The 16,409-nt window shown below is 46.2% G+C and overlaps 1 protein-coding gene across 3 annotated transcripts in view; it reads right to left on the bottom strand.

The window, feature by feature from the left end:
• Positions 1-7,026: 7,026 nt before the first annotated feature.
• The window catches only part of CAMKK1 (calcium/calmodulin dependent protein kinase kinase 1), an 86,084-nt gene continuing 76,701 nt past the window's right edge, over positions 7,027-16,409 (bottom strand). For all 3 annotated transcript variants that reach the window (XM_035139790.3, XM_060268457.2, XM_088657754.1), the window contains exons 15-16: positions 13,795-13,898; positions 7,027-7,225 (exon numbers count right to left, since the gene is read on the bottom strand). In XM_035139790.3, coding sequence (XP_034995681.1) covers positions 7,153-7,225; positions 13,795-13,898 — 177 coding nt within the window. In that variant the 3' untranslated portion in view covers positions 7,027-7,152. The remainder of the gene's footprint in view (positions 7,226-13,794; positions 13,899-16,409) is intronic.

Below are 16,409 nucleotides of genomic sequence, written 5' to 3'. Positions count from 1 at the left end.
AACTGGGCACATCCCATTTCAAAGTGAGTGGGAGAAAAGGGTCTTTCGGGCTGAGAGCCTGTGGGGGAGTGTGGTAAAAACTGAACAGGCATGTCCCTGTTTCCAACCTTTTAAGTTGCTAAAAAAAAAAAGCTTTGCTTCCCATTGCAAATTACAGAAGGGAAAGATTTAGGCCCAAGTCTCTCCTTGGTTTGGGGTATGTCAGGAGACCTGGAGATCTTTGGCTTTGTTTTTCATCCCACTGGTTTTCCAGGCCTGCCCTGGCACATCCCTAAACCACCCCAGACACTTTTTGGAGCTACCGACATCAAAATGCCAACCTTGGTAGGGGCAAAGGGATGTTTCCATGGCCACAGGCAGCAGACATCAGACCTGCAGCATTGGGAAGGGGATTCTGAAGTATCCTGTGGTTCCTGTGATGCGCTCCATGAGATTCCAGCCTTAAATCTCCCACTACAACTGTCTTCTTGATTTTCTAGGGAAAGGAGGCCAGAACATAAAAGTGTGATATCATAGAATTGGAGTGGCAAGGGACCCCAATGGTCATCTGGTCTAATGCCAGAATCTTGTACAACACGGGGCTAGAACCTACAACCCTAAGATTTAAGAGTCTCTAGCTCTACAGGCTGAAAAGTGCGTCACCCAAAGGTATCTACGTGGGCTTCCATTTCAATCACTTCATCGGACAATCGGTTTATTCCAAGGACTTTTATTGGAATTTCCACCCCTGCCCTTCCATTTTCCAGAGTACAGTACAAAAGCATGCAACCCCCCCCCCAAGCCTGCCCCGTCCTAAATAGGCTCTCTCTTTATATTCATGGTACATATTTACAGTGCAGCAATGGTCTCGAATGCCATCGCTGTGCACGACTCATGCTTTCAGTTCGGGGGTTTGTGCATGTACGCATACACATGCACACACCTAGGGAGAAATACAGGTTGGTTTTCACAATAGACACATACACGTCGACAGACAACGGGCCGATGGCTTGGGTACAAAGCAGGGAAAATAAGAGATGTGGCAGTGGGGTTTTCAATGCTATCCTCTTATGTTCTCGACATGATATTTTGGGGTGTGGGTGTGTGTCTTTATAGAGTCTTAAAATTAAATAAGGCACATTACAACATCAATAATATAACTAGCTGAGAAGCGTACACCCGTTTGGAATAAGGGATGTGATCGTAGCAGGTTTCCTGTAATGGTGACAGCAGTGTGTGATTGCATGCAGATCCTAAAACGCTTAAGTCGCTCCTGAGCCTCAGAGATAAGGACACGGAGGGGGTTATTCTGTTCACTGCCAAAGGATAACTGCACACATGGCAGGGATGCCATTTGCAGACAGTGCTGGTTTACCCAACAGAAGCATAGAATGGTAGAGTTGGGGAGTCAAGGGTCATCTAGGCCAAGACCTTACATTGCAGAAATCACAGCACGTGCTTAGGACACCAGTACAAAAAGAAAAAAGGGGGGGATTTGGGAGGGGGGAGAATTTGAACCTGTAAGAACCGACCTGGCTCATCATCCGAGTCCCTTTTCTATGTCCCCCATTCCATAGAACGGGGCTTTTTTTTGTGGCTCCCTAATAGTGGAATGCTCTCCCCAAAGGGGCTCGCTTGGCAGCATCACTACATGCCTTTAGGTGCCAGGCAAAAATATTCCTCTTTAGCTGGGCCTATGGCTATTAAATAACCTATGGCTTGTGAAAGTGTGGGGGAGAGGACTGTTATCATGATGATGACTATTTTATTATTTGGCTGTCAGTATGCTCTTTATTATGATTTTATCACTGATGTTCTGCAATGTGTTTTTAATGTTGTACACCGCCCTGGGATCCTTTGATAAAAGGTGGCATATAAATTGAATTAATAATAATTTATTTTAAAAAAGCATTGAAGCAGCCATCATTTTTCTAACTGGCTATTACTGCTCTGCAGAACGCTCTTTTACTCAACTGGAAATAAAAAAAAACCCAGGGAACAACATTTCAGGAGAGGCTTGACTTATCTTACCTACCTTTGCAATGTTCAACTTAGATGAGCCTGCTCGAGACTTTTGCAATCAGAAAATCCAGAATGAGGCTATCTTAATTTAGGCATGCATACATGTAGGCTTCGCATCATTAAAAAATAACTTTAGTACAGTTTTAATTTTTAATTACAAGGGTGTGTTTTTTGGAGGAGGGGGAGGGCCCCACAATGTTTTCAGTGCTTAGAGCCTCAATAGGTCTTAAAAGGTAAAGGGAACCCTGACCGTTAGGTCCAGTTGCGGACGGCTCTGGGGTTGTGGCGCTCATCTCGCTCTATAGGCGGAGGGTGCCGGCGTTTGTCCGCAGACAGCTTCCGGGTCATGTAGCCAGCATGACTAAGCGAACCAGAGCAGTGCACGGAACGCCGTTTACCTTCCCGACCTTTATCTACTTGCACTTTTTTGGCGTGTTCAAAGTGCTAGGTTGGCAGGAGCTCCCTGGCCCTATTTGCAGGGACATCCAAGCCTACTCCTATGCTTCGGCGACTGGGACAAATCTGCATTAATCTAGGGTCACCGTTAAGAGCAGAAGCTAGAAGCCAGCACCATCCTCGGTTCCAAGTCCCTGGTACAGGGAACCAAGCAGAGGACCTTCTTGGTAGTGGCACCCTCCCTGTGGAACGCCCTCCCATCAGATGCCAGGGAGATAAGTAACTCTTTTAGAAGACACCTGAAGGCAGCCTTGTATAGGGAATCTTTTAAAGCTTTGATGTTTTCTTATGTTTTTAGCTATGTTGGAAGCCGCCCAGAGTGGCTGGGTCAACCCAGTCAGAAGGGTGGGGTACCAATAATAAAATCATTATTATTACTAAGTCTCATACCAGCTGGGAACTCTCAGCCAAGCCGCCAAATGCCAGCTTTGGAACCAAACTATAACACTGGGGCAATCAAACTAGCCCATCATACAGAACTATTGTATACATGGAGCGCTGACACTGTATTCATGCTCAATATGATCTAATATCCTGTTGAGTTTCATGCCGGCCAGCCATGCAAGAGGAATTATATCGCCTGTTGGCACACTTACGGTTACAAAGCACACTTTACAGACATCAAATTAATAACTACTTGAACAGGATTAGCAATCATTCGGGAGGTATCAATGGATGGTTTGGTGAGGAAGTATCAGGAATGGGTGACTGACTGCTGCGAGTCTGGAAAACTGCAGGATTTGCTGAAGCTAATTAGGAGAGGGTGAAGAACGGTTGGCTGCAATTCCCAGAGAGACAGAATACAGCTCTGAATGTTAGGAAGGATAAATTTGAATGTCAGTCTTACAGAAAGAAAAGTGCGGTCATTCCACAATTCCCTACAAATGTTGAAAGGTGGGGGCAGAAAAGATGGGACTAGAACGAAACAGGCAGAAACGGGGAAGCAGATTTCAACAGAAACTTCCTGAGGGTTGGAAAATCCTTGAGCATTTCGGCCCCAATTTCTCCCAATATAATATACACATCTTGCAAAGCAATTTTTCTCAGTGCATTTTTGTATGTGGTTCTCTCTAATATATGCATTCCTAGGCACACTTTGCACCTAGCCATGTGCATTTTCGACCACATGAGTTAGCGGGAGAACTGCACTGCAAAATTCAGAGATGTGTGAATTTTGAGAGACGCCTGAGTTTTTGGTTTGCATATTGCTCTGTAGAATGAGATTTTGATACATTTCCCTTGGAATTGGTTGGCATGGGGGGAAGGGGATGGAAAAGGGGTGGAGGTTTGGTGGGGGTTGACCAGCAGATCGAGGAGGTGTGACAGCTCCTAGTTAGATATATTTTACTTAGAAAATTTATAAACCACTTGTTGTTGTTTTAAAAAAGCTCCAAGGTCCAGTTATATATAAGACATATTGCTACAATGTAGATTAAGTAGGTTCTCCTGTCAAGTGCAGATTGAATTGAACTGAACTGAATTGAACATCCTGGGCATCTGGGCACCACAGTTCAAGAAGGATACTGACAAGCTGGAACGTGTCCAGAGGAGGGCAACCAAAATGGTCAAAGGCCTGGAAACAATGCCTTATGAGGAACGGCTTAGGGAGCTGGGTATGTTTAGCCTGGAGAAGACAAAGTTAAGGGGTGATATGATAGCCATGTTCAAATTTATAAAAGGATGTCATATAGAGGAGGGTGAAAGGTTGTTTTCTGCTGCTCCAGAGAAGCGGACACAGAGCAATGGATTCAAACTACAAGAAGGAAGATTCCACCTAAACATTAGGAAGAACTTCCTGACAGTAAGAGCTGTTCGGCAGTGGAATTTGCTGCCAAGAAGTGTGGTGGAGTCTCCTTCTTTGGAGGTCTTTAAGCAGAGGCTTGACAGGCATATGTCAAGAATGCTTTGATGGTGTTTCCTGCTTGGCAGGGGGTTGGACTGGATGGCCCTTGTGGTCTCTTCCAACTCTATGATTCTATGATTCTATCTCCTCTCTCACTAGTTGAAGCACAGATGAACTTCCGATCTTCTGTAAGTAAAGCCACTGGTTTTCCTTTTGTTGGTTTTTGTGCACAATCTTTTTGTGAGGCCGATTACTGCTGCTGCTATCATTACTCCCCCCACAAAAAAAAAAATGTAATAAAAGGATTCCAGTTCTAGGGTAGCCAGGGGTGCTGTTAATGGCTGACCCATTTCCTGCACCTTCCACCCTTAAAACAAACAATCAAACAAAAAAACCACAGAAAACTTTTATAGTCTTTTAAAGATTTTGTAGGCTCAATTCCTGCACCAACCACTGTAAAAATTCAGCAGGTACAGGCTTGCGTGGCTTCAGAAGGAAGGAAGGAATCAGGTTTGACTCAGTGACTCGGAGAAGATTATCCTTGAGCAAAGTCAAATTGAAATTATTTTGCAAGCAACCTGTCTCCTTTAATCTCTTCCTTCCTTCCTACAGCAAGACATAGCAAGCTGCTTCTGGTCGCTGTAGGATATAGACAAGCCACCTTTCTGATCATCATACAGGCACAGAGAGCTTCGTTCCTCATTATGCATTTGCTTGCAGGAACTTCAGACAGAATCCAAAAGAGGTTGCCATGGTCTTTTCATCCTAGGGATGGAGGCCACATACTTTGTGCTGATTGTGTCCCCTCTTAGGCATCCAAGACTGATTGGCAATCTTCAGGCCACTAACCACTCTCCCTCCCTGATCTGGATGAGCAACATTTCTTTATACTAGCCAACCCCAGGCTTTGTAGATTGCCCAGGGGGCTGATTCTAACCAATCCCACTGCAGGGAATCTACAGAATCAATTCCAGACTCTTCTGAAAGTCCATGAGATGACAAGCTCTTACAAGCTCTACTACCAAAACCCAAGGGCTATGGTTGAAGGTAAGTTGCTATCTTCCAATTTTCTGACTTTGATCCAGCTGCTTCTTACAGAACCAGCTGAAGAATGATGGATGTGGGAACTGGTGGGAGTGTTTCTGATGCATTCTTTAAACAAAAAGGCACCTGTTGAAAGCACAGGGGTCGCTGAGATATGCTCTTTTGCACAGGGTGGTCAAAAGCTCACAGGAAGGTGCTTTACACAGGAAAGTTAAAAATACGGAGCAGAAGTTCTTTTGCACAAGAGGGCCAATGGTTCAGCCTGCCAATTAAGGAAAACCAGAAACTTAACCAGGACCCTATTCCCCTTCTGACTGCCTAAAAGGTTGCGAGGGGAAGTTTTGTACATAAGTAAAGTTGATAAATGAAGAAAATAGGCTTAAAAAGGGGATCAGAGCTGAAGAAATGATGAGAAAAAAGCTGAAACACACAGAGGTGGGAACTAAGGAAGAACTGAAATAAGAACTCTATTGGGGGAGAAAAAGAGTAGAAACCTGAAGCAGAGGCCCAGGATGAAAACTTGCAATGGATCCTGTCTTGAGAAGTTGAACTAAGAAGACTAGAAGCCACTGTACTGATGAGTATTTGCTGGGCTAGGGATAGTCTAGAAAAGGGATGCGGTTTAGCTCTATTTATATTTTGCTTTTGTAGTTTTACTCACAACATAAAACTAGTTTGTTTGTTTTTAAAGCATTTTCTCAAAAACTGCTTGCCTCGAAACTTGTAAGTAAAGGCATAGTTTGGTTTGGGAAAAAACTGGTCTGAAGCTTTGTGATTCACCTGGTGTCAAAGTCTACTTTATATTGGGAGTAAAGGTAAAGGTAAGGGGACCCCTGACCATTAGGTCCAGTCGTGACCGACTCTGGGGTTGCGTGCTCATCTTGCGTTATTGGCCGAGGGAGCCGGCGTACAGCTTCCAGGTCATGTGGCCAGCATGACAAAGCCTCTTCTGGCGAACCAGAGCAGCACACGGAAACGCCGTTTACCTTCCCGCTGTAGCGGTACCTATTTATCTACTTGTACTTTGACGTGCTTTCGAACTGCTAGGTTGGCAGGAGCTGGGACCGAGCAACGGGAGCTCACCCCGTCACAGGGATTCGAACCGCCGACCTTCTGATCAACAAGCCCTAGGCTCTGTGGTTTAGCCCACAGCGCCACCTGGGTTGGGCCAATTAAATTCCGAAAGGTAAAAAGGCTGCTGAATGGAGGCAGCTTAGAGCACACCTGTTCCATTACAGCCGGTGTGTGTTGCATAACAAACAACATTGGGCTTGAGCAGGCAACCTGACTAAGAAGTTCCGAAACCAAAATAAAATGCCGGGAGGTGGGATGTACATGGGTGGTTCTGAACCAAGCATTCTCCAGCAAAGAACATTTGGTGCACATTCATCGGTCGAATCGCCATACGTGGCTGACTACATATATCACAACATGAAGCACAACTGGAAGCTATGAGGCACATGGTCCAGTATACAACACCAAAATGTCTTACGACATAAACAGATGTGGGCAGCCAGTTGCCGGAGAGCCAGCTCTTCCATGGGCCATTTCTCCTCCCACCAGGTGGGACTCCCACTGTTTTATCCCTTCGGTATCATAGAATCATGGGATTGTAGAGTTGGAAGGGACCCAAAGGGACTTCGAGTCCAACCGCCTGCAAAGCAGGAATCTCTCTCTCTCTCTTTCTTTCTTTTCGCAAGTCACAAACTTTGGTTGATGAAAACAGCATGGCGTGCAGGACGACACCACTGGATACGATGGTCACGGTAGCAGCAGTTAAGTGATCAGTGTGTGACATGCTCGGGGCTTCAGGATGTCGCCTCGTCTTCAGATACGTCCGGCAGGTCGGGGTCCTTCAACCCTTCTCGGCTCCCTTGCTTTCTACGCACATTCAAAAGATACACATTTTAAAATCCCACCCATTACAGAAGAAAACTGTGTGTGGTAGTAGTCCCTATTGGAGACGGCTGTAGCTCATTCACAGAGCATCTGTTTTGCAGAGAAAAATGGTCCCAGGTTGAATTTCCACCTTCAGGTAGGGCTAAGAGAAAATCTCCTGCTGAAAGCCCTGGAAAGCCACTGCCAGTCAGTACAAACACTACTAAGTTAGATGGACCAATGGTCCACTCACTCAAGAAGGTGTTTTATCGCTGGTAATATATAAGCTGGAAGCACAGGCAGTGAGTACAGTTAGATAATTTTAGATTCTGGACTTCACGGTCTTATGTACTGCTAGGCTGAAATCTGCTCTCCAGTTTTTTGAGTATTTTATTCATCTGCAAAAGACACTGACATTTTTCTAACCTCGACAGTATGCATTTTCCTTTCTAGGAAACATTTGTCCAGCTCCTTGCAGCCTCCCTGGGTGCCTGCACTTCCTGATGTGAGGGGAAAAAATCCCCATGCTGGGTGTGGGTGGGTGTCGCCTCATTATGTTTTTCCCATGGCTGTGATGGCAATGTGGGTATGCAGGAAAGCTGTAGCATACAGACCACTGGTGAGTTAGTTTGTAGAATGGAAGGAAGAACAGTCTAAGAGGACCCCCCCCCCGGGTCAAAAGGGAGGCAAGCAGAACAAAAACGCTTGTTAGAATTTCATGAACATTTCATTTCCCTTTTGATAACTTCCAAGTGCAGTTTCTTTTCTTGTTAATTGAGGAGGAATGGTGGGCAGGGCGGTGAGGACGCAGAATGGGGTTTCGTAATGACACTGATCTTACATACCCCCCAAACTCTTGAGCAAAGCATTACTTTATTTTCTTTGAAATGTGGTAAGCCACTCCCGCTTCATGGGCGGGGTATAAATAATAAATAATAATAATTATTATTCCCTGTTCATTTTCCTGAATGGGGGGGGAGGGGCTCTGGAAATCTGCCCCAGAGTCCTACCCTGATGCTGCCATTCGGCTCAGGCCACAAGAAGAAAAAGAGAAGAGTTTGGATTTGATATCCCGCTTTATCACTACCTGAAGGAGTCTCAAAGCGGCTAACAATCTCCTTTCCCTTCCTCCCCCGCAACAAACACTCTGTGAGGTGTGTGGGGCTGAGAGACTTCAGAGAAGTGTGACTAGCCCAAGGTCACCCAGCAGCTGCATGTGGAGGAGCAGGGAAGCGAACCCAGTTCACCAGATTACGAGTCTACCGCTCTTACCCACTACACCACACTACACTACACTACAAGACAGCTGGCTTTAGTCTCCAAGCTCATTTTGCCAAGCTCTCCACCTTCACCTTCTCCTCAGAGCCACATAAGGCAACCTTTTTTAAAAAATGAAAATGAAAAAAGCCATTTCCTGAAAGGGATCGGTTCTCTCTCTCCCCAGTGTTTCCCAGGTGATACAGTACAGCTAATTGCCTGAATTAATGAGAAATGCTGCCTAGGAGAGCCAAACGGCGCTCCAATTAACTGATAACGACCCAAGCTCAGGATGACACAAGTTCCGGAAACTTCTAGCAGCTTCCGATTTGCAGAGCCATCCAGAAAGGCAACAAATCCTTTCTCCTGTATAGCAGCAGCTCATTTGTTTTTGCACGGGGAGGCTCCCAGCCGCAATGGCTATGTTCTGCCTCCATAGCTAGAGGCCGGGGTGCTTCTGAATACCAGTTGCTGGAAACTGCAGGAAGGGGAGAGGGCTCTTGCGCTGGGTTCCTGCTTGCCTGGGTGGCCACTGTGAGGGCAGGATGCTGCCACTGGCCTGATTCAGCAGGGCTCTCCTTATGTTTTTAGATGCTTCATGGTGCTAGTAATTTTGAAATGAGCATGGATCTAATGACAGAATCCGTTCTTCAACCACTCAACCTCTGAGGAAACCAAATTTTAGGCTGGCGAAGGAGATTCTTGGAAGACTTGTGTTCATGGTGGAGACTCTTTAAGACTCTTCCCTCCAGAGTCGCTGAGGGGACATTTAGGCATGCCAGAATGAAGGCTCTGCAATGTTTGGAGCGCTCTGCCATTTAATTTGAATTTCTTTAGCATTGGAGTGGGGCGGCATGGGGTTCTGAGCTGGCCTTATTGATTCTCAGGTGGCTAAGGGTTTGTGTGTGTTTGTGACTTTCTTTCCAGGAGATGTTGCTCCAGAACTTTCCCTGACCACCTGCGCCTTCTGGTTCTCAAAAGGCGCCAAAGAGGGATAAGTTAATCACATGCCTTCCCTTGCGTTTTGATTGAAGCGTGGGCACCCAGGGAGGCTGCCGAGTGCAGACCACTGTTAGCTTGTAGAATGGAAGAAAACAACCCTTCCCAAACACTTCAAAAGCAGTGGAAGCAGACTAAAACCCTGCACCCCCACAAAAAAAATTTCCTCTCCCCTCCTCCACCTCTCATTAAATTGAAGGAGGATTGTTGAAGAAAAATGTGGGAGAAGGAAGCTTATATGTCATTGGTCATCTAGCTCATTACTGCCTGCACTGACTGGCAGTGTCTCTCCCAGCCCTACCTAGAGATATCATTGGGGATTGAACCTGGGACCTTTTGTGTGCGAAGAGGATGCCCCACCCACTGAGCTACGGCATCAGTCCTGAGGCATCAGTCTGCAAATACAGTTCTCTCTGCTTGGGAAACTCCAGTTTAGTGTTCCATTTGCCTCGGGCTGCATTTCCGGGACTTGTTTTGGTCCACAGCTCTCTTCTTAACCTTGAGTTGCCCAAAACGCAATAGAAGTTTTTTAAAAAATAAAGGAAGGAAAAAACAAAGAAAGAGAAAATGTGGAAGAAGGGGAAGAGGGAGGAGGAGGAGGAGGAAGGGGGTGGGCTGTGTTCATGACTGAACATTGAGCGTGACACAGTGGAACATACCCACTCTTCTAGGAACAGTGAAAGAGATTCTCTCTAATAACATACACAGGCACCACCAAATTACGAGACGGGAGAAAAGGTCACAGCGCAAGACACCGAGTTACCTTAAAGCTGGGTGCAAATAGACAGATGGGCTTAAGCGGAAACCATGCCTGGAGACAAACCACGAAGACAAAGGAAACGGGGGAAAAAACCCAGCAATGAGATTGCATGAATTGAGACGGAAAGTCAAAAACAACAACACAAAACTGCAGAAATAATATTTTTTGAAAATCAACGGGGATGGGTGGGGTGAGAGTGAGGAAAAAGGCAAGGTGAGGGTATCGTTATGGAGGATTCGGAAGTTGTTCAAAGGAAGCATATGGAGGGATGGAAGACAAGGACTTTTGTCACACAGCCCATGATGGTTTGATAGGGTTTTCTGGTGCTCAGAGCCCCTGGCTGAGGACAGCCTTTCCCCACCCCCCAACACATTCTGGACTCCAATTCCCATCAGCCCCAGCCAACGGGGTCCATGGAGAGGAAGGGTGGGAGTTGCAACCCAACAGCTGGAAGGTTAGCCACTCCACCATGGACAGAGAGCCTGCCGCCCTCCAGGTTTTGCTGGATAACTACAGCGCCACCCTCTGGAAGGCAGAGGTTCTGCACCCTGAAGTGCACACGGACTCAGAAAGACTTATCCCTGGGTTCCAGGACCTAACCAGTAAGTTACTTTGAGCTCAACAGGTGAATCCTACTCTAGGAAGCAAGCTACTGAATACTGTGGAGCTTGTTCCTGAGTAAACCTGCAAAGGATTGTGCTGCGAGTCAATTTAGGCAAAAGCAGCAAAATGCATTTAAAGTGCTCTGTGTATGCGGTGTGAATATCCCGGTAGGCCCGTAAAGGCCCTCTTAGTAGTCAAGATAACCCCAGGACGAAATGGTGTGAGCTGTCAAATGAGATGTTCATCCACTTTGCTTTGAAGCCTTGCTTTTGGTTCAGTTAGTTGGGAGAGGGGAAGCTTCTCACACTGGTGGGGCTGTCGGCTACTCCCCCCCCCCCCAGAGATGGGTGGGAGTGGGGAACAGACCTCTAAGCCAGGCATCCCCAAACTTCGGCCCTCCAGATGTTTTGGAATACAATTCCCATCATCCCTGACCACTGGTCCTGTTAGCTAGGGATGATGGGAGTTGTAGGCCAAAACATCTGGAGGGCCGCAGTTTGGGGATGCCTGCTCTAAGCCAAGGGTGGTTAACTGAGCTACTGTTGCAAGCTTACGTACCGTAGCTTGTGTTTCCTGTAAGTAGCCCATGTACAATTAGCCCCTCACCAACAAAGCCAGTGTGCTTGCCGCTTCAACATCCATCTTGAGGTGTGGCGGCAAGGAATTCGGCACTTCACTGTTGTATGTAAGTCTCTTGGTATGTCTCTATAATGAAGCGCTAGAACTTTCTTTGGAATCCCTGCAACTAGGTTCTTCGGGGAATCAATCAATCCTTCGCCCTGGTCTGCTTTCCGACCTGTAGGACAGGAAACTATGATACCACTTTAAACAGCCATGGTTTCCCCCAAAGAATGCTGGGAGCTGGAGGAGACCTCCTATTCCTCTCACAGAGCTACAATTCCCAGAATTCCCTGGGGGGGGAAGAGCTGGATGTTGAAACCACTCTGGGAATCATAGCTCCGAAAGGGGAATAGGGGTCTCCTAACAACTCTCAGCCACCCTCAACAAACTACAGCTCCCATAATTCTTTTTTTGGGGGTGGGGGGATGTTAGCAGCCAGGGTTGTTTGAAGTGTTTTCATCAGGCTTCAAATGTATGTTGTGAATGCATATTTGTAGTTTTCAGTAATTGCAGTATTGTAGTATATTCTAGACAGTATAGGGTGTACTACAAAACTTTACCAGTTTCTATTTTAACCACCTGGCTCACATAATTAATTACTATTTTCCTTTCACTTCTGCACATCCTGTGGAGAAAACCATCAAGGGATACAGGGGGAAAGAATTGGTTCGGTTTTATCGTTTCAGCATTCTCTGTGCAAAGGCCTTATTCCGTCTCTGCCCACAGATAAAACCTTATTCCGTCTCTGCCCACAGATAAAAGAATACAAAAATCAGAACAGAAAGCTTCTGTCCCCCACCTTCATCTCACACACACACACCCCAAAGAGAAAGCTTGCAATTTGTTTTGCTATTTCTGTCTCCTTGAAAAAGAGAAAATCTATTTCAGTTTGCCGCAATTTGGAACTGGGTGTCAAAAAGTGAACCCGGCTGTCCGAAGTTGCTACACAAAATGATTAAACATTAATCCTGATGGTCACAGAATCAATATAAATTCAGGGAAGTGGTGTTGCAAGGGGGAGGAACACACCAATTACTATTTCTCTAAAAGTAAATTAAGGGCCGACTGTGTGATTTGAAAGCTTTTTTAATTGGCTCGTCTTCAGCCTTTGATTTGCTTTTAGAGGAACACGAACACCGGAAACATTATGCAGAATTACAAGCTGGGGATTTAAAAATGATTTAAAATGCAACTTTTAGGGTGCTGCTTTCCTGTTTGCTAAAAATGAGACTTTTGCTTTTCCAATTGGTTTTGACTACCGTATTCACACACGGTGCAAATGAGCACCAGGAACAGTGCAACGGCACAAGGGCTCTTCCAGCTCCTCCTCAGCTCTCAGCGGATCTCCTGCCTTCAAATAATTCTTCCCCTTGTGGGTTTGTGGGGTCAGTCTGGATGACACCCAGAGAACCTAGCAGCTATGAAGAAGAAGAAGAAGAAGAAGAAGAAGAAGAAGAAGAAGAAGAAGAAGAAGAAGAAGAAGAAGAAGAAGAAGAAGAAGAAGAAGAAGAAGAAGAAGAGTAGTTTGGATTTGATATCCCGCTTTATCACTACCCGAAGGAGTCTCAAAGCGGCCAACATTCTCCCTTCCCTTCCTCTCCCACAGCAAACACTCTGTGAGGTGAGTGGGGCTGAGAGGCTTCAAAGAGTGTGACTAGCCCAAGGTCACTCAGCAGCTGTATGTGGAGGAGTGAAGACGCGAACCCTGTTCACCAGATTACGAGTCCACCGCTCTTAACCACTACACCACACTGGCCAGAGTGATGTAGGTGAGCTGAGCTGAGCTGGAAGCTGGCTGGAAGATGGAGACACAGACACAGACTTGCTCTGTGCTGGATCCAAATCTGTGACTAATGGAGAAACAGGATCTGTTGGAGTATCAATGCTGTGAGCATGTCCATCTTGTGCTATGGCTGTATCTAGGTGCAAATAAAACCATGTATCCTAATGACACCACAGTCTCCGCTGGCCTTCATTCCAAGGAAACTGAACCCTGGGAAAGGGCAGGCACCCCCCGGAGTCTCTCACTGCTCAGAGCAGGCATAGGCAACCTTGGCTCTCCAGATGTTTTGGAACTACAACTCCCATGATCCCTAGCTAACAGGGCCAGTGGTCAGGGATCATGGGAGTTGTAGTTCCAAAACATCTGGAGAGCCAAGGTTGCCTATGCCTGGGCTCAGAGATTGTGGTGGCGTGTAACGTGATTGCTCCTGAGCTGGTCACTTCCTCCCAGATCTCCATAGATCCAGGGTACGGAACCCTTTTCCTGCCTTTGTGGTGTGGCTCCCCTACCCTGTCGCAGACTAGAAACACTAGAAAAAGAGGTACATACATTAATAAGTCTCCAGGAGCCGACATAGACCTCTCTTCTCGCCTGGCCTGGGCCTCAAATGGGTTGCTGAAAGATCGTTTCCTCAGCATGGCTTTCACTAAAATCTTCAGGGAAGGGGGTAAGAAGAAGAAAAGAAATCAGGATTGCAAATGGATCACAGAGAAGAAGAAAAACACATGCCACTCATCTATTTCTAGAAATCCTTTCCAAACTTTCAACCTCAAGACTGTGATTGCCTCTTTTTTAAAAAAACCAAAAAACTGTCATTGTATCTTATTTTATTTTGCAATTGCAGCCTGTCCAGAAAGTTTTTCTCGCTCTCCAATAACACTAGAGCTCATGGACATTCAATAAAGCTAAATGTTCAAAGATTCAGGGCAGATTAAAAAATGCTCGACGTTTGATAAATATATTTCTGTATACTGTCTTTTCTTTGTTTGTTGCAAGCTTTAATGAAAATGGCTTATTAAAAAAAAAGATTCAGGGCAGATAGAAGAAAGCACATCTTCACACAGCACGCTGTTAAACTATGGAACTCTCTCCCACTGGAGGCAGTGATGGTCAACCAATTTTGGATGGTTTTACAAGAGGACTGGGCAAATGGCTGTGCTCTCCCTTCCACACTAGGAGGCAGCATTTCTTCTGAATACGGTACCACTTGATGGAAACCACTGCGGCGGAGTTTGCTGATCCGCTTGAGTCCTGCATGTGGATTTTTTACAGACATTGGTTTGGCCACTGTGAGAACAAGATGCTGGGCCACAGCAGAGCTATTCTTTTGTTCTTAAAGGGACGGAATGCTCCAAGCACATCAAATCACAAGGAAGGATTTCACAGTGGAAGCAAGAATGTGCTTGGAGTCCCAGATAAATGCTAGAGCCAGCCGAGCCATAAAGGTAAACGAGGCAGCTTGCTGGGGTGCCAAGCACCCAGGAGCACTTCCTTGCACTAACAATTGCTTCATTTCCAAAACTGCCTGGAGAGAGAGCGAGTGAGCAGCTGCCACAATTTTGGAGTAGCTGCACAGAGAGTTTTACAGTCCACTGCATCAGGGATGCCCCCTACTTAGCAGCAGTGTTAGACACTCAGATATATAATAATAATAATAATAATAATAATAATAATAATAATAATAATAATAATAATAATAATTTATTTATACCCCACCCATCTGGCCGGGTCTCCCCCGCCACTCTGGGCGTCTTCCAACACACATCAAAATACATTAAAATATCACAGACTAAAAACTTCCCTAGACAGGGCTGCCTTTAGGTATTTTCTAAATGTCAGGTAGTTGTTTTTCTCTTTGACATCTGGTGGGAGGGCGTTCCATAGGGCGGGTGCCACTACCGAGAAGGCCCTCTGCCTGGTTCCCTGTAGCTTTGCTTCTCGCAGTGAAGGAACCACTAGAAGGCCGTCGGCGCTGGACCTCAGTGTCCGGGCTGAACGATGGGGGTGGAGATGCTCCTTCAGGTATACAGGACTGAGGCCGTTTAGGGCTTTAAAGGTCAGCACCAACACTTTGAATTGTGCTCGGAAATGTACTGGGAGCCAATGTTGATCTCTCAGGACTGGTTTATGTGGTCCCGGCAGCCGCTCCCAGTCACCAGTCTAGCTGCCACATTCTGGATTCCGGGTCACCTTCAAAGGTAGCCCCACGTAGAGTGCATTGCAGTAGTCCAAGCGGGAGATAACCAGAGCATGCACTACTCTGCTGAGACAGTCTGCAGGCAGTCTGCATATAATTTAAGCGCCAAATAGCTCCTTAAACCAGGGTTGCAGTTGCCAAAGCAGAATGCCTAGCTGCCATTTTGGGGCCAGACGGCTCGAAATTTGCATTTTTTTTGACGTTTTGGTTCCTGAAACTCATTCTGATTGTGCAGATAAAATATAACGGGTAGAATTCTACCGGATGTGTTGTTAGTGTGTGAAAACAGGGAAGATCCAAGGATCCCCAGGCATGCACCTCCAGAAAGTGGAGACATTCAGGCACCATCTTGATGCCTGGGAATCTTCACTAGGCCACAAGTGGCCGATAGCCAGGTGCAAAATGCACTTGGTGGATTTCAAATGCTGCATAACAGATTATTATGATGGTGGCCTCCAATATAAGCATTCCTATTATGTCAGGCTTGCCTGCTAAGTTGCTTGTAATATACAGGTTGAGCAGGCATTTTAGGGCAGAAAAGAAGCAAGCGAAAAAACACAGACAAGCCTACTGCCAGTGCAGTAGCTCTTGACCGGGTTCCCCAAACTAAGGCCCGGGGGCCGGATCCAGTCCAATCGCCTTCTCAATCTGGCCCCCGGTCAGTCTGGGAATCAGCTTGTTTTTACATGAGTAGAATGTGTCCATTTATTTAAAATGCATCTCTGGATTATTTGTGGGGCATAGGAATTTGTTCATTCATCCCCCCCAATATAGTCCGGCCCCCCACAAGGTCTGCTGAAAAAGTTTGCTGACCCCTGCTCTTGACCTTCTGAACCAGCTCCCCAGTCAAATCCTAAAGCATTCATCTCCTTCTGCTGGGGAAAACAGGATCCAGACCCCCCCCCCTTCCACTCTACAACTTAATGTGGTGTGTTGCAACGCAACTTTGCACAAAGAGCACCCACAC

Source organism: Zootoca vivipara, chromosome 14, assembly GCF_965207765.1.
Source record: "Zootoca vivipara chromosome 14, rZooViv2.hap1.1, whole genome shotgun sequence".
NCBI classification, from domain to species: Eukaryota; Metazoa; Chordata; class Lepidosauria; order Squamata; family Lacertidae; genus Zootoca; species Zootoca vivipara.
The sequence above is the reverse complement of the archived record's forward strand: the minus strand, read 5'-3'. Positions and strand labels throughout refer to the sequence as shown.